At 36.8% G+C, this 24,954-nt stretch overlaps 2 protein-coding genes across 2 annotated transcripts in view; one reads left to right on the top strand and one right to left on the bottom strand.

The window, feature by feature from the left end:
• Nucleotides 1–417, top strand: part of LOC136251027 (E3 ubiquitin-protein ligase rnf213-alpha-like) — a 101,913-nt gene extending 101,496 nt beyond the window's left edge. The window contains exon 80 of the mRNA XM_066043408.1: nucleotides 46–417. Within this exon, the coding sequence (XP_065899480.1) occupies nucleotides 46–226 (181 nt within the window). The 3' untranslated portion in view covers nucleotides 227–417. The remainder of the gene's footprint in view (nucleotides 1–45) is intronic.
• Nucleotides 418–3,658: 3,241 nt separating this feature from the next.
• LOC136251030 (E3 ubiquitin-protein ligase RNF213-like) overlaps nucleotides 3,659–24,954 on the bottom strand; it is a 35,242-nt gene continuing 13,946 nt past the window's right edge. Inside the window, exons 5-26 of the mRNA XM_066043411.1 lie at nucleotides 24,634–24,873; nucleotides 20,240–20,342; nucleotides 19,730–20,182; nucleotides 19,557–19,670; nucleotides 19,393–19,500; nucleotides 19,279–19,335; nucleotides 19,017–19,214; nucleotides 18,885–18,963; nucleotides 18,797–18,831; nucleotides 18,575–18,669; nucleotides 18,370–18,520; nucleotides 17,395–17,581; nucleotides 17,200–17,343; nucleotides 8,640–8,806; nucleotides 6,883–7,012; nucleotides 6,753–6,833; nucleotides 6,519–6,699; nucleotides 6,185–6,470; nucleotides 4,912–5,100; nucleotides 4,777–4,863; nucleotides 4,547–4,722; nucleotides 3,659–4,036 (exon numbers count right to left, since the gene is read on the bottom strand). Of these exons, the coding sequence (XP_065899483.1) occupies nucleotides 3,871–4,036; nucleotides 4,547–4,722; nucleotides 4,777–4,863; nucleotides 4,912–5,100; nucleotides 6,185–6,470; nucleotides 6,519–6,699; nucleotides 6,753–6,833; nucleotides 6,883–7,012; nucleotides 8,640–8,806; nucleotides 17,200–17,343; nucleotides 17,395–17,581; nucleotides 18,370–18,520; nucleotides 18,575–18,669; nucleotides 18,797–18,831; nucleotides 18,885–18,963; nucleotides 19,017–19,214; nucleotides 19,279–19,335; nucleotides 19,393–19,500; nucleotides 19,557–19,670; nucleotides 19,730–20,182; nucleotides 20,240–20,342; nucleotides 24,634–24,873 (3,427 nt within the window). The 3' untranslated portion in view covers nucleotides 3,659–3,870. The remainder of the gene's footprint in view (nucleotides 4,037–4,546; nucleotides 4,723–4,776; nucleotides 4,864–4,911; nucleotides 5,101–6,184; nucleotides 6,471–6,518; nucleotides 6,700–6,752; nucleotides 6,834–6,882; nucleotides 7,013–8,639; nucleotides 8,807–17,199; nucleotides 17,344–17,394; nucleotides 17,582–18,369; nucleotides 18,521–18,574; nucleotides 18,670–18,796; nucleotides 18,832–18,884; nucleotides 18,964–19,016; nucleotides 19,215–19,278; nucleotides 19,336–19,392; nucleotides 19,501–19,556; nucleotides 19,671–19,729; nucleotides 20,183–20,239; nucleotides 20,343–24,633; nucleotides 24,874–24,954) is intronic.

Raw genomic sequence — 24,954 nt, 5'->3', positions numbered from 1 at the left:
TAGTCAAAAAACAACTGATGTTGAGGGTGCTGCTTGTTATTACAGATTGATCGACACATTTCCAGAATTTTTAGAACGAGAGCAGCTTGGGCTTGGTGCCATGATCAAAAGCTCAATGCCTAAATCTATTACACTTTGTCATGTGGTGGACATGTTTAAGAGGATAGTGAAGAATGAGGCAAAGGCTACAGCTACTGACAAAAGAAGTACCAGTCTTCACACATAACCATGTGTTATAAAAACTGTTTATGCATACATGTAGATTAATTGCTAGAGACTGCTATAGTATAATTTAGAACTTAAAAGCAAGAATGGTTTTTTTTTATGAGATAGACATTTTTAATAGCTGCAAAAGCTAATATTCAACCCTGCATGCATGGATATGTTTACATTCACCTTTCATGCTATTTGCATTGATTTTATGCAGGGTGGGGTAAATAATGTATTGTACTGTATGTAGATGGTTGTTTTTCTGCATGACTGATCCTTCAGTTATCCTGCTTGCCAACCAAGGCCATGTAGAACTTGCTGTTTTCTTAGCAGCAAAGAAAGGCCCATTTACTTCCCGTATACTTCTAGATACAGACATACATATAATTCTATCTGACTTTTGTCTTTACAGTTAAATCTGCTGCTTGTTTCCCTCCAATAGTAAATGACATTATACACATTATGTACTAAGATAATTATAAATAGTTTAGTGGTTATCTGCATTATACAGTTTTATTGGATCAGTAACCTCTAAAACCCACAATCAATTCTTTATATCAGGAATTATGTAAAGAGAGTAGGTAAAATTCCAAACTTGGAAACTTTCAGCTACTGCTTATAAGTTCCAATGGTAACTTTGTGAAGCTACCACAAGCTGTACAGGAATAGCCAAATTTGACAATTGTGCACATGCTGAAAGTTGCCAAATTTTAGCATTTCTGGGAAATTACCAATTTTGGCAATTTCTGGAATTGCCAAATCTGGCAATTATGCACATTCCAGAAGTTTCCAAAAGTGGCAACTTTCAGGAATGTGCATTATTGCCAAAAACATTTCCATTACATACCTCTTAATAGTGTTGTTCCAGTTCTCAGTACTGGAACTAAAATAATTCCAGTTTCTGCCCTTTTTATTCTAGTTCTAGAACTAGAACTGGAACTGTAACAATAATTTTGCTTTTCTTAAGACTGGAACTAGAACTATAATTTTACTTTCTTCAAGACTGGAACTAGAACTATAAAGAAATTTTATCAAGTATTGGAACTGGAATTGGTCATAACCATACAGCTTTTGCCAATGAGATTTTATGTTCTTATAAGACCAGAATTTATCTGCAGACAAAACCACTTAATGTAGTATATAACTTCATAAAAGATGTATGTATTACAACCATGTATACATCAATGTGCTAAAAACTGCTTGAAACAACTGATAAGCTATAATATTAGAACAGAATGCAAAATGTTGGCTCAGTCACATGTTATGTCTGGTTCAGTGTTTGATAATTACATGTAGCTACAAGTCTTTTAGTACCACCCTATAGAGTGTTAGGGTTATAGTTGTTAGTGTAATAATGCTGATAACTACTATACAGTATTGGCTACATACTATACAGTATTAGCTACATATATGAAACAAGTAAACCTGTAGCATATTAGTTTATAGTCAGTCTCCATATTTCATTACGGGCTTTTGGTAATACTTGAGTTAAAATAAGTGTTGTCTTAGAATATCAAGTAAATGTCATGGCTCCTGAACTGGAACTAGAACTGTAATTCTAAAAATTATGGTTCCAGAACTGTAATTCTAAAGGTTATGGTTCTAGAACTAAAACTGTAATTTTAAAGATTATGGTTCCAAAACTAGAACTAGAACTGTAATAACTAGCTGATACTGGAACAACACTACCTCTTAAATTACAATACAAAAAAATAATTATAGCATGCAGAAAAGTTCAGTTAGGCAAACCAATAGATCCCAGTCTGGGGAGGTTCTAGATTAGATAAAAATCTAGTATGAGCAGGAGACAGCAATGCGAGCAGCCTGCTCAAACAGGGATCTGATAGTCTTCTTTTTCACTTCACAAGCATTTGCCACTTGGGCAATTGTGTCTGGCATAAAATGGCCTAGACAACCAATCTCAATGGAAATGAGATTAATAACAGATAAGCCAGAAAGCTGAAGGTCATAATTATTGTAAACAGCTATATGCATACCAATCTTCCTTCCGAACTCTAGCAGCCAAAAGATTGATGTTGCTGGAGATAGTTAGTTCAAACAAACAGATGGAATTATTGGAAACTAATACTAAGTCAGGTCTGCTAAGGGTGGAGGAAAGATTGGTTGGAATGGTGTTAGGAGGACAGACGGACAGACACTAGCAAGATATCGTGGAAGGTCAGCATAGAGTTTAAAATTGTCTGGTAAGTGCTGTTGGAGTCCATAAATGAGTTATAATTAACCTGTAGGACTGAATTATGTCTCCAGGTATACTTTGCTTGATCAAGAGCAACAGGACATCCAGTCAAGATATGTGGCTGGAGAGCTTGACAAAGGGCACATTTAGGGTTAGTAATGATGTTCCACCCCTGTGGGAATTATGCTCCAAATTTCCATCATTATTCTATGCTGAATTTCTCCTAAAATTTCATCAATATGTTCATTTTTATTCTTTTTATGCTTCTGATTTTATCATTATTCCCCACTGAATTACAGTTAGTTAGTATATTCACCAAAACATAGTAAAACAGTCTAACACATGCAAAGAAGTCCAGCAAAACACTGCATACTAATTTCTTATGTAACTGTCAATAACTGCATTATTATACACATAATAGTATAATTTTTAAGGCTTTACAGCACAAGTGTTGTTGAAGGTCTGTAGGACACCTGGTCCTACAGCCTGCTCTTCATTAACAAACAAACACATTTACTTCATTAATAAGTATGTTTGAAAAGTTGAGAAAAACATCCATGGCTGGATTGGGGCAGGCTTGAACCTGCAGCCATCCAATTTGCTCATAGGTAAAGTTTGACAACTATTATACTGCAGCTTTAATAAGCACACCTCTATGTAGTCTTGAAATGAACTTTACTGCTGGGAGTTGAAATATAAGACTTCAACAGTGAAAAGACTCACTCAGATGCTGCTGATAATGACTGTAATGTATTGTTTTCTGTTAATTAGTTTGTCTGATTTTAGTTGAATGTGCTGATTATTCTCTCATTTATTCGTAATTATTCCCAAATTATGCTAGAATACTTCCAGTATAGCTTCTGCAATCAAAATACCCAAACTTATTCCGACATAATTCCCACAGGCTTAACCTAGCCAGGTTCATAGGAGTAGGTAGAGTATCACAACCAGCATGTAGCAAGAAGGACAACTGTTTCTCATGGAGGTCATACATCAATCTCTTCCATAAAGGACATGACAATGTCTAAAAATTATTTTGAACAGTTAATGTCTCAAATTTTGATTACCAATAATCAACATGAGTATGATGTAAATCATGACGTGCACGGTTCTTGGAGTGGACGTTGGCAACTGAAGCTGGCTTTGTGTATTAATAAAAGTTATTATCATCAACATCATTGGAAATGGCTGCCACCTTTGATTTCACAACTTTTTCACCCAGGGTTATTGAAGGCTGTACCCTTTTATACAGCTTGGCTGTTTTTACATGGATTTCACTTCTTTTTGTATCATCTAAATATTTTATGCTTGTGTAAATAAAAGCAAAACTTTTACAGCAAGCTTACTTACATATATGCATTGCAAGTAGTTACCAGCATCTACATAATAATGTGTGCATGTACAGCTTTCAACATAACTAACTAATGTTTTACATGTGCAGTTTCAGCAAAGTAATTCTTTATTTAGTTTGTGCTTCTTTTAATAGCTTCACTCTTGACTATCTTCTTGAAGGTATCTACTACATGACAAAGTGTAATAGATTTTGGCATCGAGCCCTTAACTAAGTCACCAAGTCCAGGTACATCTAATTCTTCTTTTTCCAAAAATGGAGGAAAGGTGTCTATTAATCTATTGAAAGGAAACTTGATTTACCAATAGGATGTACACATTTAGGCCTGCGTCAAATATGCCAGCATACTAAAAAGCATAATAGGCTGGAGTGCTATGTCAGCATAATGCTAGCACATTAGATGGATATCTCAAACTATGGAGCTTAATTCCATGAAAATATATTGATAGAGCAGACAGTGGAAACTGAACAAAGCATTGTGTGTGTATAGCTCCTTAGATCGATACTCTCTAATAGAACAGTCACTTTGTAGTGAAATACTCTAATAGAGCATTCAATGAGTAAAACATTCCAAGATAATGTTTTTAATCTAGGAGCATAATGCAAGCATAATGGGAACACTGAAGAGCATAATAGGTGAAAATTTTGGAAAACTCCTGAAAGAATTTTAGGCAAACTTTTGAGCATATTTGACTAAGGCCTTTACACATTCATCAAACATTACACAAAACACACATGCAACACGTAGTCACATACACACACACACACACACGCACACACACACTTACGGCCAATCCTGATTATGCAGTGGACAATCTCTAATGTATATCACAATGAACTGATACAGTGAACCCAGTAGTTGATCTGTATGAAATCTGTTCAATGAGGCATAAAATGTGCATTCTTCTTCAGCTGATAATTGAAGTTCTTTCTTAAAGTTATTGCTGATGTCCTTAAATGGATCCTAACATAAATTTTGTAGTTGATCAGTACATTCAAAGTATTATTATTATTATACCTGGTTATCGCTTACAGCTCTTTTTGCTTGTTCTACTGCTAGTGTTTCCCAAAGTGAAATCATATTATCTATTGTACAATCCCCGGTCTATTTTAAAAGTGATGCAGTGTTGTAAATAATATCACAATATTTCACCTTTGGTGGCAGCTTGTATCTCAATACCTCTTCAGTATATTTACCAAGTGGCTTTTTTGGATCATCATTGGTTGTTAGGTTAGCCAAAATGGTTAGGACAGTGTTTATGGTTTCTAATACTTCACGTAGCTTAGTAGAATCAGACAATTCCTCTACAATTGCTCTTTTAGTTTCGGATTCAACTGTTTTCTACATCAAGAGAATAAAAACTGTAGAGAAAATGCACAAAGAAACACCTTGAGGAAAATATGTGGAAAAGGTATCGCTTCTCCTAATTATGCAATCTTTACATTATTGCTTCCTGGTATGTATGTAGGTAGCCCATAACAAAATTGCTCCAGCTATTCCTAAGATATGGATGGTCATATTTTTGCTTCTTTTTAAGGAGTTTATAAGGACCAAGATTTTCCACTTTATGTGTAGTTTGCTTGTTATAAACACAACTGCTAACTTGTATTTGGTGTAAATAAAGAGTGTATAAAGGCAAAGTTATGCACCAGGTTAAAGAAAATCTGATAATTATAATCAAAGTATTAATGGATGTTAGTTTTCATTAAAAGCCAACTTTTGTTATGGCAACAGGGTATAGGGTAAACTACTTCTGGGAATAATTTGAAAAATTGGTGTGTACATAGGATAGCATGGTAGTTTGAAAGAAATTACAGTGACAATTACATGATTGTGTCTATTCAATGTGTTGATGGCTTCATGTGCTTTTCTTTCATGTAAGAATAAAACAATTGTTATTTTTGCACCATGCCTACAACAGTTGAATCAAGTGGGTTGATTCTCACGCATTGTTCTCCATATGTAAGGCAGTGAAATGGCTAGAGCATAGCCAAAAACTAAGCAAAATGCTTTCTTCGCACTAGTAACTAAGTTGGAGGCACATTTGTTGTCATGCTAATGATTGCCTTGTATGTCTGGCACCATTTTCCCCTGATGCAGCATGCAGAATTTCACCTACATGTGTTACAAAACTTCAACAAGCAAGCTCAATAAAAAATTAAGTATTTCATAATAAGCTAGTAGGGATAATACAATAAATTTAATGTGATAAAGATGGCAGATCATCACCTTTATGCAAATTTATAACCTTGCTAGTTTATTCATTGCAATTTAGTTATAATATGAATTTCATATCAGGTATGATCTCTCTTGTCTTTACTGTAATGACCTATACTAGCTTACAAAAAGTTTAATTGTCTTTACACTTGCAGGCACCATTTTAACCAAAATTTCATCATACATGTAAAGGGTAAATTAAATGTACCTGTGGTGATATATTTCTTCTGACAGCAGCAAAATTTTCAGAAGTATGTAAGTTTTTATGTTGAATTACCACACAAGCAGTGTTGAGATCAAACAGTGGTCTACCATGGACACAGCGATTTCGAAAATGCCTTTCTAGAGCTGGGAGGTCATAATTTATTTCCGTTCCTTTGCCACGTGTAAGTGAATAGTGACAATGACTCATCACAACGGACATGACTTGTTGCTCATCAGCTACCAAGTAGCATTTCTGTAAATTCTTAAGAGGCACGGTTTGTTTTGAAGGTCTACCAAGTGAGTATAAAATTCACCTTTAGAGAAATACAGTAACTTACTCAATTTTACTACTTTCATGATAAAAATCAATGAAATTGTTATGAGTAGTAACTAGAAAGTCTACCAATCTAGTACTGCACACACCCTTCCCAGTTGTGGTTGGAATAACATACACCAATGGAATCTTAAGTGCATTATCAGGTATTTCCATGACAAGTTCTTTAGGTATAGCTTTTGCACCTGTGGATTTTGATAAGACAAGAATACAGTATTGTCATAGCAGTTAAATTTACCATATTTGGTAAGAAATGGATTCACTAATGTCCAAGCCTTGTAAAAGCTCTCTACCATTTCTTTTAATTTACTGCCTTCCTCTGTAAGAAATCAAATAATTTATGGCACAAAGTACTAAATTGTAATTACCACTTAGCAGGTCTTCCACTGTCAACTGACTAGCTTCTTCTTCATCGAGGTTGTAATTATATCGTTTAAACAGAAATTGTTGTAGCTGAATTATGTCAGGCAAGTATTGTGTTGCTCTTAACTTAATCTCCTGTAAGACATACATACATATATAAGTGCAAGAAGAAATCAGTAGTTAATATATAGGAATTTTAAGTTTAATTAGATATCATAGCAAAAAGGTAGGGAAACAAGGGAGGTTACATTTTCCTGCAGATATATTTAGTGGAAATTTAATCCTTACTTCAGTCTATGCCCATAACTAGGGATTAAATGTCCACTAGTATATTTGCAGGTGTAGCCCTTGTTTCCCACTTTTTTGCTATGATCGCTAATCAAACTTGAAATTCCTAAAACTTGTTTGTTAACTTTTTGTAACACAATTGTGACTGGTGAACCAGCGCATACTGCATCAAAAGAAAGAATGGCATAATGTTTTTGTCTGAGCGTGTACCCCAACTATCTATTTTTGACTCAAAATTGAAGTGGCCATTACGCTATGCTTTAATTTCTACTGCCCTGCCTGCCTGCCTGCCTGCCTGCCTGCCTGCCTGCCTGCCTGCCTGCCTGCCTGCCTGCCTGCCTGCCTGCCTGCCTGCCTGCCTGCCTGCCTGCCTGCCTGCCTGCCTGCCTGCCTGCCTGCCTGCCTGCCTGCCTGCCTGCCTGCCTGCCTGCCTGCCTGCCTGCCTGCCTGCCTGCCTGCCTGCCTGCCTGCCTGCCTGCCTGCCTGCCTGCCTGCCTGCCTGCCTGCCTGCCTGCCTGCCTGCCTGCCTGCCTGCCTGCCTGCCTGCCTGCCTGCCTGCCTGCCTGCCTGCCTGCCTGCCTGCCTGCCTGCCTGCCTGCCTGCCTGCCTGCCTGCCTGCCTGCCTGCCTGCCTGCCTGCCTGCCTGCCTGCCTGCCTGCCTGCCTGCCTGCCTAATAAGTGCCCTTTGGCATACTGCAGTAAGGACAATACACACATCATAGACTTACCTTTGTCTTCCTTTATGTCCCATTTCTTTTTGCTTACGGTTTAAGGTGTTGATATGCTGTAGCACATGATGGCTTCCCTACTTTGTAAATGTAAATTGTCCATGTTTCCATGGTGACTGGATTGATTGCAGAGGAGCTTCTTCTACTGTTCTTCATTTGTACTACTGTGTACTAAATTCGTAGCAATTTATTGGAAGTATTTAGGGTCACACTAAAGGCACTTTTGGGCTTAGTTATACCTAACCAATACTGCCAAGATGCCAGAAGGTATTTGTGAAGCTGGCTTTTTGGGTGATATTTTTTGCCAGAAAGATACAAACCTCCATGATCCCTACCTAATATACAGTACTACCATAGTGTATGATGCAATAAAGGTACTGAACAAAGGAAATCACTTGCCAGCAAATTAATTTATTAATTAATTTTAAACATGATCCAACCAACAGCTTAAGGTATCTGTTAAGGGTTTGATAAAAGACACAAGCCTTCATAATTTCTACCATCAGCACTACTACCCTTTAGCAGATTGTTGTGCAGGACACAAAGTTAGCAAGAAGACTATTAGTGAAAAGTTCCATCAAATCACTGCTAAATATTTTGGTGACTTATTAAATTGAGTGATTCAAGTGTTGATTTTGTAGTCACTACAACGTTTTTCAAGTATTCAGTATTCACAAAGCAATGTCACTAATACTAAGTAATCTTGCATGCAATGTTCCTGCTATTGATAACTATGATAAATTTACCTGTGTTAAGTACTCCTTCAGCATGGGACACTTTCCTTTATCTTTTTGCCGCTCAATAAACAACTTGACATGTTCCACTGTAATATAAGGTCGATATCTCCACATTGCTGTAGATGGATTATCATCTGAGTTCTTCTCATAAACAGTTTGAAGCAATGTACTGTGAACTACAAACAATGCACCATAATTATTTCATTTAATGTGAATCATATATAAAACTTATTTTCAATTATATTTAAAAGCACAGTGTTTCAGGTTGTAAAGTGAAAGCCATTATTAAAATTTATTATCATTAACATCATTGCATGGCCACCGCCTTTGATTTTACAACTTTTTCACCCAGAAGGCTGCACCCTTTTATACAGCATGCATGGATTTCACTGCATTATTAAAATTCATTATCAACATCACTGCAGTCATTTCATGCCCGCCACCTTTGATTTTTCACCTTTTTTTCACCCAGGATTTACAGCTTGGCTGTTTTTGCAAGGATTTCACTTCTTTTTGTTTTTTTATTACATATAGCCAACCATAAAGTGGCTTTGAGGTATTACACAAATCATTGTTCTTCTTATACTACAGATGCAATTATGATGATATAAGACAAACTAGTGATCTGCCAATACAAAAATATGTACCGATCTGATACCAAAGCCAATTTATACTGATATATAATTTTGTGCTTGCTTGTTCATGGCTTTATAAAGTTGTATTATAGTACCTGCATATATTTGCAATAGTGTTATATATATAAGAAAGCAAATTCCTTCCAAGTTAGGTATATATGATTGTACCATTTGTTTATTAGGATTTTGCAGTGACTGTGCTATTAGAGTATCTTGATTTTCATGCAAAAAAACATGACAAGTTACAGTTGCTTAATTTTAACAAAGCAACTTCATGCTAGAATGCCTGTTGTCACAAGTTTATTAGCATAGCACTTATTATGAATATTATGATGATGATAAGTGGCATGAGTAGGTCATGGTAGTGTACTACCCTGCCAACCTGTACCAAAATGGCTATAGTATCAGCTTTGATGGAATACTTCAGAAGTTACATGGTATTGTATTGCAGAGTTTATTTGATTACTTTTGTAATACTCTAATAGAGCATACATTTCTTTCAAGAATTTCTAATAGAACACACAGAATATTCTAGATTTTCCTTTGGTAGATCTATAAAATTATGAACTTTTTTGTATACTATTGAGTAAATTTTAACTAGAATTTTCATTTATACAGTAGAAATTAAGTGGGGTGAACAACTGTGATCAGTGGTTAAGCATTTGGGTGTTCAGTTTGTGGAGGTCCCAGGTTCGAATGCTGGTAATTTTTTTCAACATTTTTGATGCACCTTTTTACGCCACGGTGACTGTTCTATTAAGAGTATTTCGACCCAATGATTTGCAGTTATTTGGATTTTGCCTTGTAACTCTATAGCTGTCAATGTGATTTCTTTAATCTACAAAAGGTTTGAGTTATGATGGTTAACCTATACGCAGACTGATTTTTAAATTATTCCCGTATGCGGTTGCGTGACAACAAGTCTACCTTTTTAAATCATCCATAGCTCTATGGTTGTTTATCAGATTTGCACCAAACTTGGTATGTGATTGTGTTGAAATACATTCTTAAATTGTACCAAAGCTCAAGAAAATCAAGCTATGCATTTGGCATTTTATGATGGGTTTTTTTGTAAAGTGTACGAAAAGAATACTCTAAGCCCCCCAAGCCCTCTACACAAAGAAAATTAAGCCAAATCTTGAGGCTCGTATTTCACGATTGTGCTAGGTAGTCTCGCTCAAATTTGTTATGTGAGGCATTGAAGGTAGAGAGCATTTGCAGTATAAGAATGGCTAGAAGGGAGCATGGAACTACGTATGCATGAAAATTGTGTTTTGTTTCTTCCTGTAAATATACTCATGGTGTGGTGTGCTGACTTTCTTGGCTGCACTGTATATTTAATAGTTATACCACAGCTACGAGGGATTTTGCTGATATATACAAAGCCTGAGTATTCAGCAAAATCCCAAGCAGCCGTGGTATAAGTGATATATAATCACTCAGGGCACACTCACCTGATAGGTGAAAGAACTACAGAGCACTCACCCTATTTATTTTATACACTAGCATCTGATGATCGATTGTGGTTTCAATTGCACAAGCAAATAGCTCTCAGAACGTTACTCTTATGTCATTATGTTTCAACACACGCCAGGAACTTTCGATTGTGGGATTGATCTTTGGGCTCAGTGGGAAAGTCCCTACTATGGTACATTAGCTATTACAATTATTTTGTTCAGTGCTTTTGTTCAGTGCAAAAGTAGGAACTTCCCACTAAACTATGCTGTAATACATTCATCTCTTGTTTCACTACTTTTTATTGCAAAGATCCTTACTTCATTTTTAAATTAACAATTTTTGTGCTGTAAAGCATTAATAAATAAACTAGTGTCCATTTGGTTCTACTTGGGGTACTTAGAGATAATGAGTTACTCCCTAGAATTCCTATGGATATAATTACATGAAAATAACAAGGAGAAAACATCCTGACCACCTGGTAGACTCCTGTAAGCGTTTGAGCGTAAATCGGATGGCTGCAGGTTTGAGGCTACTTAGGTCCAGTCATGGATTTTTTCTCCTTTCTCCAACTTTTCAAACACACCTTAAGTAGCTAAAGTCTAGTAGCTAAAGTCTTTGAGCAGGTTGTAGGACCAGGTGTCCTACAGACCTTCAGCACTTGTGCTGTAAAGCATTAATAAATTTTTAAAATACTAGATTTTCCTTCTACTTGTATATTACATTTACCACTTCAGTGTGGGCATTCAAAGGAGCTGTTTGGGGTCTAACTCACATATTGCCTGGGCAATATCTTAAGAAAAATTAGGGATTTTAAGTTTGATTAGTGATCATAGAAATAAAAAGTAGGGAAACAAGGGAGGTCACCTACACCTGCAGATATACTAGTGGACATTGTTAATCCCTACTTCAGCCTATACCCATGACTGAATTAGGGATTAAATGTCCACTATATAGTATATCTGCAGGTGTAAGTGGCCTCCCTTGTTTCCCTACTTATTATTTCTATGGCCCCTAATCAAACTTAAAATCTCTAATTTTTCCTTATAGTTGTTTGTTTATTTTTTGGCAACATTGCTATGACTGGTGAACCCACGCATACCACATCAAAAGAAAGGATGGCACCAGAGTTGATGTTTTCATCTGAACACACACACCCCAGATATCAATTACTGACTCGAAAGTGAAGCAGCTATTACGCTTTGCTATTAGCTATGTTCACCCCACTATACAGCTCTATAAACAAAGAACAGCACCTCTGTGATCAATCCAGTCACCATGAAAAAATATGGAAGATTCGCGAGCCTCAATTACTTGAGGTTGAATGGTGGCCATTATGTTTCGCTTTCATCTATTTCAGTCCATTACACAGCATTACAAACGAAGCACAGTGCATATGAGAAGTACATGATGCATGTATTGTATGTACTGCGATTGGCGAAAAGACACATCTTGGGACAAAGCGACATCGAATAGTGAAGAAATCAAGCCCATAGCTATATCCATTGTTGAGCTATGCTTGGCTGAAGGCATCAGTTAGTTAGACAGAATAAAATTCCGCTAAATAGAAAACTTTTAAAATCCATAGAAACTTTTTGGAAGGGTTTTGGGGGTTGGTCTGAAGACATTTTTGGGCTTGGCTGTGCCTAACCAACACTGCCAAGTTGTCATGAAGGGAAATGAGGCTAGTTTTAGGGTGATATTTTTTGGCTGGAAAAGCCCAGTTCTGCATGATCCCTAATATACAGTAATACTGTACTGTATGTTGCCCGGGCAATATCATAGGAAAACAGTTCGCTTATGGCTAGTTCAAAGATATGATATGCTTTGACTAGTTATATTGAGCGACATGGAGAGTTAAACTGTGGCATTGGGTTTATAGGTTAGGCTAGGCTCAGTGTAGTTGCTTAGTTTCAATTAGTTGATAGTTACTAAACAACAGTAAAATAAATAGTTTGGGCAGTGCATGGATGCATATTTCTACCCACCATGTGTCACTCATTGAGCAGACCACGGAACAACACAAAGAGGACTACTAGATTTAAATCGGTGAGTAACTTATACTCTTAAGTACTTAGTATATTAACTTAATTACTGTCCCAATAGTAAAGTTAATAGTCTTAATGTAGTACAAAATGGCTCACAAAATGGTAAAACTGAAAATCTAGATCCCACAATTGCAGCATTGTGTGTAATGCATTGATGAATAATGTTCTGAAGGCTATTAGCCCACGCTAAAAATTAAACCACTTTCGATTATCAGATACTGACATACAAAATAAACAGGGTGAGTGCTCTATAGTTCTTTCACCAATCAAGTGAGTGTACCTAGAGTGATATATGTCACTTATACCATGACTGCATTGGGTGTATATAACAGCAAAATCCCTCACAGCCATGGTATCAAGACACACGATAGTGTGTCGTGCGGCCCAAGAAGCCGGCGCGCCACACCGTGAGTATATTAACAGGAAGAAAGAAAACGCAATTTTCACACCTATGTAGCTCGGTGATCACTTATCCGATTGAAACCACATTTGCTAGAGACGTGCCGCCCTGTTAGGGGAGTCTACATACCAAATGTGAAGAAAATCGCTCCAGCCATTTCCGAGATACGAGCGAACAAAATTTCGTTTTAATTTCTTCGTTTTTCTTCTTCATCTTCTTCATTTCGCACACTTCGGAAAATTCGCCATAAAACATGAATGCGTGCTCGGATTGGGCTGAAATTTGGCACACTTAAAGGGCTCATTAAGGCGGATCTCCGTACCAACTTTGGTAGGAATCCGATGAATATTCACGGAGTTATTACCGATTATTTGCGTAACATAAGGTCGAAGGTCTGTCACGCCTACAGGGTAAACCCCTTGGTGGAATCAGTTGAAAATTGATATGTAGATGGAGCAACCATCGTAGGAGTGCCTTTTTGTGGTTTGAAAGGAATCGGGATAAAGACCATGGAGATATGACACAAAACCCAACCTGTGTCAAAATTACGCGATCGATTTTTATGAATAAAAAAACTATTAGTTTTCGTGTCTACCAGGCAAACCGCTTAGAGCAACGAGCTGAAAATCAGTATGTAGCTGGAATAATCATCATAGAAAGTTCTAGCGGTAGTACAGAAGAATCGGATTACAAATCACTGAGTTATGATTCGAAAGGCAACTACGTGCAGCAAATGCGAGATCGAGATACTCCAATAGAACAGTCACCCTAATAAAGCATTCAGCTGCATGTATAATTTACACAGTTATATTACATTGCAAGTTATTCTGTAGGGAATTCAGCTACAAACAAGTCACCCTGTAGTCAGATCAGCTAGAAGAAGGTACCTAATAGAGAGTTCAGCTACAAAGAAGCCATCATGTAGAGAGTTCAGCTCAAATAAATCACCCTGCAGAGAATTCAGCTGCAAACAAATTGCCCTGTAGAGAGATCAGCTAGAAGAAGTTACCTTGTAGAGAGTTCAGCTACAAACAAATCACCCCGTAGAAAGTTCAGCTAGAAACAAGTCACCCTGTAGAGAGATCAGCTAGAAACAAGTCACCCGTAGAGAGTTCAGCTAGAAGAAGTTACATTGTAGAGAGTTCAGCTACAAAGAAACTACCATGTAGAGAGTTCAGCAGCAAACAAATTGCCCTGTAGAGAATTCAGCTACAGACAAATCACCTTGTAGAAAGATCAGCTAGAAGAAGTTACATTGTAGAGAGTTCAGCTACAAACAAATCACCCTGTAGAGAGTTCAGCTAGAAACAAGTCACCCTGTAGAGAGATCAGCTAGAAACAAGTCACCCGTAGAGAGTTCAGCTAGAAGAAGTTACATTGTAGAGAGTTCAGCTACAAAGAAACTACCATGTACAGAGTTCAGCTGCAAACAAATTGCCCTGTAGAGAATTCAGCTACAAAAAAATCACCCTGTAGAAAGATCAGCTAGAAGAAGTTACCTTGTAGAGAGTTCAGCTACAAACAAATCACCCTGTAGAGAGTTCAGCTAGAAACAAGTCACCCTGTAGAGAGTTCAGCTAGAAGAAGTTACATTGTAGAGAGTTCAGCTACAAAGAACTACCATGTACAGAGTTCAGCTGCAAACAAATTGCCCTGTAGAGACAAACAAATCACCCTGTAGAAAGATCAGCTAGAAGAAGTTACCTTGTAGAGAGTTCAGCTACAAACAAATTACCCTGTAGAGAGTTCAGCTAGAAACAAGTCACCCTGTAGAGAATTCAGCTAGAAGAAGTTACATTGTAGAGAGTTCAGCTACAAAGAAACTACCATGTAGAGAGTTCAGCTGCAAACAAATTGCCCTGTAGAGACAAACAAATCACCCTGTAGAAAGATCAGCTAGAAGAAGTTATTTTGTAGAGAGTTCAGCTACAGACAAATCACCCTGTAGAGGGTTCAACTACAAACAAGTCACCCTGTAGAGAGTTCAGCTAGAAGAAGGTACATTGTAGAGAGTTCAGCTACAAAGAAACTACCATGTAGAGAGTTCAGCTGCAAACAAATTGCCCTGTAGAGTTCAGCTACAAACAAGTCACCCTGTTTAGAGTTCAGCTAGAAGAAGTTACATTGTAGAGAGTTCAGCTACAAAGAAACTACCATGTAGAGAGTTCAGCAGCAAACAAATTTCCCTGTAGAGAATTCAGCTACAGACAAATCACCTTGTAGAAAGATCAGCTAGAAGAAGTTACCTTGTAGAGAGTTCAGCTACTAAGAAACTACCATGTACAGAGTTCAGCTGCAAAAAAATTGCCCTGTAGAGAATTCAGCTACAAACAAATCACCCTGTAGAAAGATCAGCTAGAAGAAGTTACCTTGTAGAGAGTTCAGCTACAAACAAATCACCCTGTAGAGAGTTCAGCTAGAAACAAGTCACCCTGTAGAGAGTTCAGCTAGAAGAAGTTACATTGTAGAGAGTTCAGCTACAAAGAAACTACCATGTAGAGAGTTCAGCTGCAAACAAATTGCCCTGTAGAGAATTCAGCTACAAACAAATCACCCTGTAGAAAGATCAGCTAGAAGAAGTTACCATGTAGAGAGTTCAGCTAGAAACAAATCACCCTGTAGAGAGTTCAGCTAGAAACAAGTCACCCTGTAGAGAGATCAGCTAGAAACAAGCCACCCATACAGAATTCAGCTAGAAGAAGTTACATTGTAGAGAGTTCAGCAGTTTAGCTGCAAACAAATCGCCCTGTAGAGAATTCAGCTACAAACAACTCACCCTGTAGAAAGATCAGCTAGAAGAAGTTACCTTGTAGAGAGTTCAGCTACAAACAAATCACCCTGCAGAGAGTTCAGCTAGAAACAAATCACCTTGTAGAGAGATCAGCTAGAAACAAGTCACCCTGTAGAGAGTTCAGCTAGAAGAAGTTACATTGTAGAGAGTTCAGCTACAAAGAAACTACCATGTAGAGAGTTCAGCAGCAAACAAATCGCCCTGTAGAGAATTCAGCTACAAACAAATCACCCTGTAGAAAGATCAGCTAGAAGAAGTTACATTGTAGAGAGTTCAGCTAAAAAGAAACTACCATGTAGAGAGTTCAGCAGCAAACAAATTTCCCTGTAGAGAATTCAGCTACAGACAAATCACCTTGTAGAAAGATCAGCTAGAAGAAGTTACATTGTAGAGAGTTCAGCTACAAACAAATCACCCTGTAGAGAGTTCAGCTAGAAACAAGTCACCCTGTAGAGAGATCAGCTAGAAACAAGTCACCCGTAGAGAGTTCAGCTAGAAGAAGTTACATTGTAGAGAGTTCAGCTACAAAGAAACTACCATGTACAGAGTTCAGCTGCAAACAAATTGCCCTGTAGAGAATTCAGCTACAAACAAATCACCCTGTAGAAAGATCAGCTAGAAGAAGTTACCTTGTAGAGAGTTCAGCTACAAACAAATCACCCTGTAGAGAGTTCAGCTACAAACAAGTCATCCGGTAGAGAGATCAGCTAGAAGGATCACCTTGCAGAGACGTCAGCTACAAAGAAATCACCCTGCTTCATCTTTTCTTCTTCCTGTAGTAAAGAAAAAATGACAGGTTAAAAAGCCCTAAAGCCGGCCATAGGCCGGCTTTGGGGGTATACAAATATAAAAAGAAGTGAAATCTAATCCAAAACAGCCAAGCTGTAAAAAAAGAGTGCGGCCCTGAGAAAGGCTATGGTGAAAAAAGATGTGAAATCCAAGGTGGCGGCCAAGAAATGGCTGTGATGGTAGGTTAATGGTAAAAATTTTAATAACAACAATTCAGGTGAATTTGGTGCCGCTTGGTCTTGGCACAAAATTCACCTGAATTGTCGTTATTAAAATTTTTACCATTAACCTACCATCACAGCCATTTCTTGGCCGCCACCTTGGATTTCACATCTTTTTTCACCATAGCCTTTCTCAGGGCTGCACTCTTTTTTTACAGCTTGGCTGTTTTGGATTAGATAATTATTACATACACAAACACACACATTAATGCCACCTTTATAATATATACCTTGTCTGTTATCACTAATGAGTAAATCTTGAGCAGATTGTAACTTGGAAGTCAGTTTATTAATTACAGGAAGAATATATAGTGTATCAAATTTCCTTTCCCATTCTTTCCTGGATTCTTTAGACAATAAGTCACAATATGATCCTTTAACAATGCATACTAAATTACAATTATTTAATTTTAATCTTTGCTAACCTAATTTGGGATGATTATGCATTTCATTTAAAACCAAGTGAGTAATCAGATATGCATCATCTATACTAATTCCTTGCACTTCTGCAATCACCTCAACATCATGTACCACATGTTCCCAAAAAAATTGTGGTAAGTGTTCGGGTGTAACAGAAGGATGCACTACTCTTGTCAAGATCTCTGTGCTATCCTAAAATATTATATATACATTACATTAATAGTATCATGTTGTAGTTATGAAAGTGACCATAGCTATTCAATTGAATCTATTTAAAATTTGGACTTGTCTAAAGTGGACCCTCCCACATTTACATAATATTCATGTTTACACTGTATTAGGTAATATTTGCTAGAATTTTGCTGCTGTAAAAGACATTGGTTTAAATTAATCACATTCAGATTAATGGGGTATATACATACTTCAGGCACAGGATTATTAGTGTCCTCATTCTATGTAGGTGAGCAAAAACAGTATTGCATTAGGGGAGGATCCAGGGTGGGTACACCAGGGTAACAGGTATATGAAGCAGGGGGTCTGGAGGGCACACTCTCTAAGAAGCTAAAGGTATTTTACATGTTTTTATGTACTATTGCTTTCTAAGTGGATTGCATTGATTAAGAGTTGTAGGAGAATGAGTATAGTTTAGCTCATATATGATGTACAATGGACCATGTGCATTTCATTTGCAAAGTATTTTTAAGTGTGCCCATGGGATAGTGCAAGTTTTATTCTCAGCAACTGCATGTGGAGGATTTTCAATAGTGATATTATGTATGGTGACTGTTCAGTCTGTTCCGTTAGTATTTGACTGACTTCTCTATTAGAGTATCTTGATGTTGTATCAATTTTTTTTTGGAAAGGGAAGGGGAGGGGGCACTCGATCCCCTTGGATCTTCCACTGTATATATATGGTTACTAAAATTACAAGAACCTTGTGATTTGAAGTTAACTATGTAACCAACAAGAAATGCACTTACTGTTACACAAACACTGGTCCATGTAAATGCAGCATGTATGATAAGTCTAAGAATAGTACATGACAGTGGTGACAAGTCTCTTTCTGGTGTTGCCTGTTTGCCAAGGTGAGAAGCAGGCCCTAACAGATGTCCAGTTTCAGTGCTGTCTTCTCTAACAATTTATTGTTGAGCATAGAATAATTGCTAAAGGTGTAATCATAGTTACCCTTTATATTCAGTGTTCCCTTCTGCTAGTTTGTAAGATCCTCCAATAGGTTCACCACACACCTCACATTGTCTAGTCTCTACAGGATTTCCACACTGCAAAGCAATCATAATAATTTATATGATAAAATGCCAAAATACTATTGTTAGTGTAAAATTACAGCATGTACCAGAGCAAAAAAATCAGTGATGCCCAACCAATGTGATACACACTAAAACATACCTCAGTAACAACATAAGGATGACCATATTTACACTCTGTTGGAAAAATGATAACTCTGAATGCATGCATTAATTAGACAGCCACTTACTATAAATCCTTCCTGCTCTTCTTGTAACTTCTGCATGCTCAAATAGTTCATCATGTGGCATTGAAGGGATATACATGTCCTAAGAGTTACAAAATAGTAGCCAAATGTAATGATCAAAGCATGTATATTTACTTGCAGTGTTGCAGAAGACTTCACAAAGTGTTTCAGTGGAGACAAAATTGGGTTGTCACTGCACATAACTACTACAGCTGTGTGCACCACAATGGCATGAATTTGCTGGTCACTGAGACTCTGTCCTTGCATAATAGTCAGTAGAGGACAAGGGCATTCTTTGAAGTTATAAATCAGTTGAGTTGCTATTTGCGTAAGCTAAAGTTTGCGAAAACAAACATTTGCATAGCAGTTTGTTTACAAAAACTAAATGTAACCATACTTCAGTGTCAGTATCAAAAATACTTAACTGGATATTTTCTTTGAGATTTTCCAAGACCTGTGACAACAGTAATCAACATTACTCAGTATATTGATTAGCTCAAATTTTGCTTACCTCAACATCAAAACTTTGTGATACATCATCTTGTAAATTATTCAAATAACCCAGACTGATTGTACGTAATAATATTAACAGCACTTGTACATTATCATCTGGTGTAGGCTGTTGTGTATACACATTGTAGTGATAAAAATTGTCAACTTTTATAGTGAACGTACATTAAACATTTGAAATGCTGTGATTTCTTCTTCCTCAAGAGAGGTAGTAATGCTGTCTCGTAAGTCAGTATAACGCTTTCCATAAATCACAAATGGATCAACCATGGTGCCTTCCTGTAAGATAATTGTATTCGTAAAACCACTGCTAAATACGTGCATATGTAACACCTTACATTATCTTCACTTTGAGACTGTCTCAAGTGTTTTGGTATTACCCATGAGAAATCTGCGATTTCCTTGCTATGATAAACAGACACTAAAGTGGATATTCCATATTTACGAACAATGTTTTTCACTAGAAAATCAACCACCAATAGTTCATGCTGGTTAGCATTTTCTTCTATTGTGAAACACATTCTCTGAACTGAGTTTAAAAGTCTGTCAACATTCTTGATCTCATTCTGAGACAGCTTGGAAAGACTCATTGAATTAAGATAATAGTCATGAAGGACTTTGCCCACAAGGACTAGTGAATACCTAACTTTTGCAACACTTTCTACATAATTTAAAGACATAAAATCGGGCGTGTCAGTACATATGTATCGAATGCCAAACTCAAGTGACTCTATTGCCAACTGCAAAGCATCAATAAAAGATCCCTGTCTAGCTTTCTTGAGAAAAGAGTCCTAAAGTGTATGAAATCAAATGTAAATTTGTTTGCATATTGCAATGATCATGTATACCTCAAAACACTGGATACACAATACACAGAAGTCCATATCATTTTGAATGATGTCACATGACTTTGTGAAGTATTGTTGAAGATATACTTTAACTTGATCCATGCTATAATATGTAATAAAAATACAGATTAATCTCAAGTAATTATACAACCAGCAAGGACAGCTCTAGAGAGACGTTTCCAGAAACTGATCAAGAAAGATCAAGATACCCCAATAGTGCAGTCACCCTAATACAACAGTCAAGCATAGTTAAATTATTTTTCAATTTTGATTTCAGAGGATTAAGTCCCCAGATATACACTGGCATACAAGTGTATGCCAGAGGAGGTTGGTCACATGTCATCATTTATCTCATGATCTCAAAGAAGTGTTGAAGTGAATGTTGAACTAATTTAACATTGACACTTCCTAATATTCTATAGGATGGATTGTATATCCAATTCTTCTCAAGACCTACACAAGCCTTCTCAGTATGTACAACGCTGCTTTCCTAGCTGTTACACAAGCCTTAACATCAGTAAGCTTGCATCGATTATGCTAGCATAATTTTTGGCATAATAGGGGATGAAAAGCATAAAGCATAATGCTGGCATAATGGAGCATAATTAAGAGCATGATGGGAAAATTTCCGCCACACTAAGTATAACTTCTGCTAAAACAGTCACAAATTCAATGGCTAACCTATTTTGGATGGTGAAGTGATTTTTGACAACGAGTAGAAAAATGCACTACGGTCGTAGCTACTACAAGTTTGCACTCGACGGAATGAATGCTTTTCATTGTGGGTTTGAGTTTTATAGGATACATGTATAGTCATGTGCCAACTAGTACCAAGGCATGGCAAAGCAGTTTAGGTGATTGTATTTGGTGTTATATAAAGCGCCTCATTGTCTGATTTCGAATAAAATGTGATAATATGATGATTATGATTATTGAAAGCTCAATTGGAGACAACACAATAGAAGCTCTGATGATAGTAAAGTTTAGTGAGTCAGTATAGCTAGTAAATGTCTGGACATTGAAAATAGTGAAGTCCCTGCAGGTCTCCAGTGAGACTGGGGTAAATATCAAACCAGGAAAATATTTCAAAATGATCGAGATTCTCTAATAGAAGTCAGTCAAATACTCTAATAGAACAGTCATCGCATGCAACAGAGAGAATAAGAACCAATTAAAGTGTTTGTCCCCGGGAGGCTAATATGTACTAGGCATGGAGCTGCAAATGCAAGTCACATATTATACTGAGCAGTTACTGTCCTTTGAATACCAATTGCTACGAATCAGAAGATCAATCAGAAACCATGCATATATAATTATTTGCATACAAAGCTACAAAGATATTAGACAAGAAAATCTTTATAGGTTTTGAGGGACTATAGATAAGCACCTGCTCTAATATGCCTACCAACGTACATCCCAGTTTCAAGCTACTGCTATTATTTGTATGTTGCAGTTGAATTGACAATTCTCCATTTGCATTCTATCATATGAAGAACTTCTCTGCACAAAGAAAAAGCACACAAAATAAAAGCATAATGCATTTCTAAAAAGCATAAAAACAGGAATAATTGGCAAAAATTTGGGGAAATGCCAAAAAGCATAATAGGCAAATTTTGGAGCATAATAGACTCAAGCCTAAACATCGGGAACAATGCTTGGTTGCATATATAACAATCATATATCACAGAATTGTAATGCGTGACCAACCTCCTCTTGGTGTATGCTTTCCTTTCTGCATGATAATGCAATGTATAGCTAGGCTCTGGTATCACAAAAATTTTGGATCAGAAACCAGTCACCAAAACCCCTAGAGCCACCCATGACCAAGTACAATACTATCAGAAATGCAGTTAGGAGTCATTAATTAAACAATTATATAATAACTTGAGAACTATTATAAGACCTATATGCACTAATCAAGAGCAATTCTCCACACAAAATTAAGCAATCTACATTATTGTTTTATGGTTAGAAAGAAATATATGGTTTTTCAGCACTGATCAACACTATCCTGAATAATAAAATTAATGTATATGGCCCTAGATTATGGGAAAGAACCAGAAGGTAAAACAGGCATATAGTACAAGTCGATACATCTTGTTTTCATCCTTGTTCAGAGTTTTATCAAAGGTGATAGTTGTTTTGCATAGCAAAATGTACATAAAACAAACTTTAAATTTAGGGTTTGAAAAGAATTATATACCACATCAGCCAAGCTGCTAAAAGTGCTTGACTATATAGGCCAGTGAGAATTCTCAAAATTTCATTATCACTCTACATTTTCTTTGATCAAGTTGACTTGTGCATTCATTATTCACAAAATGTAATTTCAAAACAGTGCATGTAAATGTTTTTGTATTTGTATTCGAATTGCTTAGAAAGACTTTGAAACAATATAAATTCTGTGAATGCTATCCCACTAGGGACCTGTGAGAAGGCTTAAAGCCTGTGAATACAGGGAGTCAGAAATATGTAGCTGAAACAAGAATGCAAAAAAAATTCCAAGACCCAGTGGTGACTTGATCCCCCACAACATGCAGTCTAGGCATGCGCCAGAGAAGCCACAACAGCTGAGATTTGAGATCTTCTCTGCATTCAACCTGTACTTAAACATCGCCTTCTCACCAGCAAACAGTTTTATTCTGTGAATGCTATCCCCTGTGAGAAGGCTTACAGCCTGTAAATACAGGGAGTCAGGAACATGTAGCTGAAATGTGAAGAATGTAGAAAAATATCCCAGACCCAGTGGTGACTTGATCCCCCGCACCAATGTTGTTTTGTTAGACACCTCCTTATAGCACAAGAGGAAACTTTGCAATGATAGGATATTGGCAAGAAAAAGTTTGGCAAATTTGTTAGTAGCTAATACAGATTTGTATTGGACTTAAGATTTGGCAAGTTTTAGTTCAGGAAAACATTGCTCACTTGCAAAATTCATCAAACTTTTCTCCCTCAAAATTTTCCTGATATACAATTGCTTAGTGACTATTGTAACGGAGTAGTCTTCTTCTGATTATTCTATGCATTAGAGTAGGTGACTCTTAGAGTATCTCAGTGTCAACTTGTGAGACCTAAGGACAGCATGGAAAATTTTAATTGAAGATGTCAGTGTTTTAATCAAGGCTTTTGAGTTGTTTAAGGAGTGTGTATTCTTTTAGCTTCATTGATTGTTCTTGCCCATATCAAAGTGCTTTTTTGATGAACAGTTTCAGTTCACAGTGTTTCTAAATGTTTGGACAGCTGGCCAATGTAACAAACAAATTAGGGCTTAGGTATGTGAACAAATTATAGTAAGAATTAAAAATGGATTGCCTGACTGGCTTCATGGAAAGATTCAAGTTGAATGGCAGTATTAATAAATTCTCACAATCTATTTCAGCCTTAAGTTTATATAATTGGCTAGCCAGACTACATTGCTCAAATGTGGCCTGGACTATAGGTGCAGATATAAATATTGGTATTGGTATCAGTAACGATATCGCGATATCTGTATTGACTTTTCACTTAAAAGTACAATTTTATGTGTACTTGATCTTGTAGCCACTGTGGGTAGAGCATAAAGCTAAACTTGCTAACATTCAGATGCAACCTAACCGATTGGTAATTTTAAAGCTAATATATTGGCAAGAGTTCATAATATAACTCTTGATATTGGTTATCAGTATATTTGAAAAATCCCATATCGATGCACTTCTAGCCTGGGCAAGTGATGAACTGCAAATAAAGCAGCCATGCACTGTGTTATTATATATATTTTTACGTCACAAAATTACAATAAAATGCTCAAGCGCAATTGAACTCTGTGGGGCAAATTTAATGGTGTGGCTCCTTCAGGAGGTTACAACTCAGCTTCTGGTGATCTATTCCCCATGAAAGTTACACAGGATATAGAACAGATGCTGGAAAAGACCACAGTCAATGTTATTTGAACATCAGGTAGGTATTAAAGGAAGAAATGGTTGTTTTGGGCTCAATTTCAGAAAGCAACTGTTACCAAACAATGAGAAAGAATGAAGCTTTTGTATGTTGATTTGTTGATATAATCATTATGGGACTCCTAACAAAGTTTCACACATCATCACCCAGCACAGATCAAAGTGACGAGCACTTCTATTCCTTGCTGCTAATAACGTGGTCAAAGTTCGACAACTTCAACAAACCTGAGGTGAAGAAAATTTATGATCCAATAGAGTCTAAACATTTTCTGCCCCACAGAAGCATAACTACTATGACAGATTGATTTACATTTTTACCCCTGAAGGCCAACCCTTTTCACAGTTTGGCTGCTTGGTAAATGTGCACACAAAATTTTTGGCTTAAATTTATTATTACAACAATTCAAGCTTGTTTTAATATGAAAGTTACAGGTAGAGACATAAAACCAATCTACATACTTGTACTCCAAAAGTATTTGAAGAACATATGATCGGATCACTGGAATTGTGTCAGGTAAATTATCTTTCAGGGCTGACACTTCTTGGGTAGGCCCTGTACTAGGAAGAACTGTCTCAATCAGCTTAGAAACAAGTTTTTCTTCTGGTGGATCATTCATTGCTGATGCTGATGATACAGCAAATATCACTTCTGATATTATCTCCATAAAAAGTTGGTCACAGGAATCCCTGGCTTGATCTCTTAAAGATAAAAGTTTAACTTATTTTAATCTATGAATATAGCACAGTAACTCAAATTATATCAAAACATTAAGTTAAGAC

The sequence above is a fragment of the Dysidea avara genome, chromosome 3, assembly GCF_963678975.1.
Source record: "Dysidea avara chromosome 3, odDysAvar1.4, whole genome shotgun sequence".
NCBI classification, from domain to species: domain Eukaryota; kingdom Metazoa; phylum Porifera; class Demospongiae; order Dictyoceratida; family Dysideidae; genus Dysidea; species Dysidea avara.
This window is presented reverse-complemented; position numbering and strand designations above follow the sequence as displayed.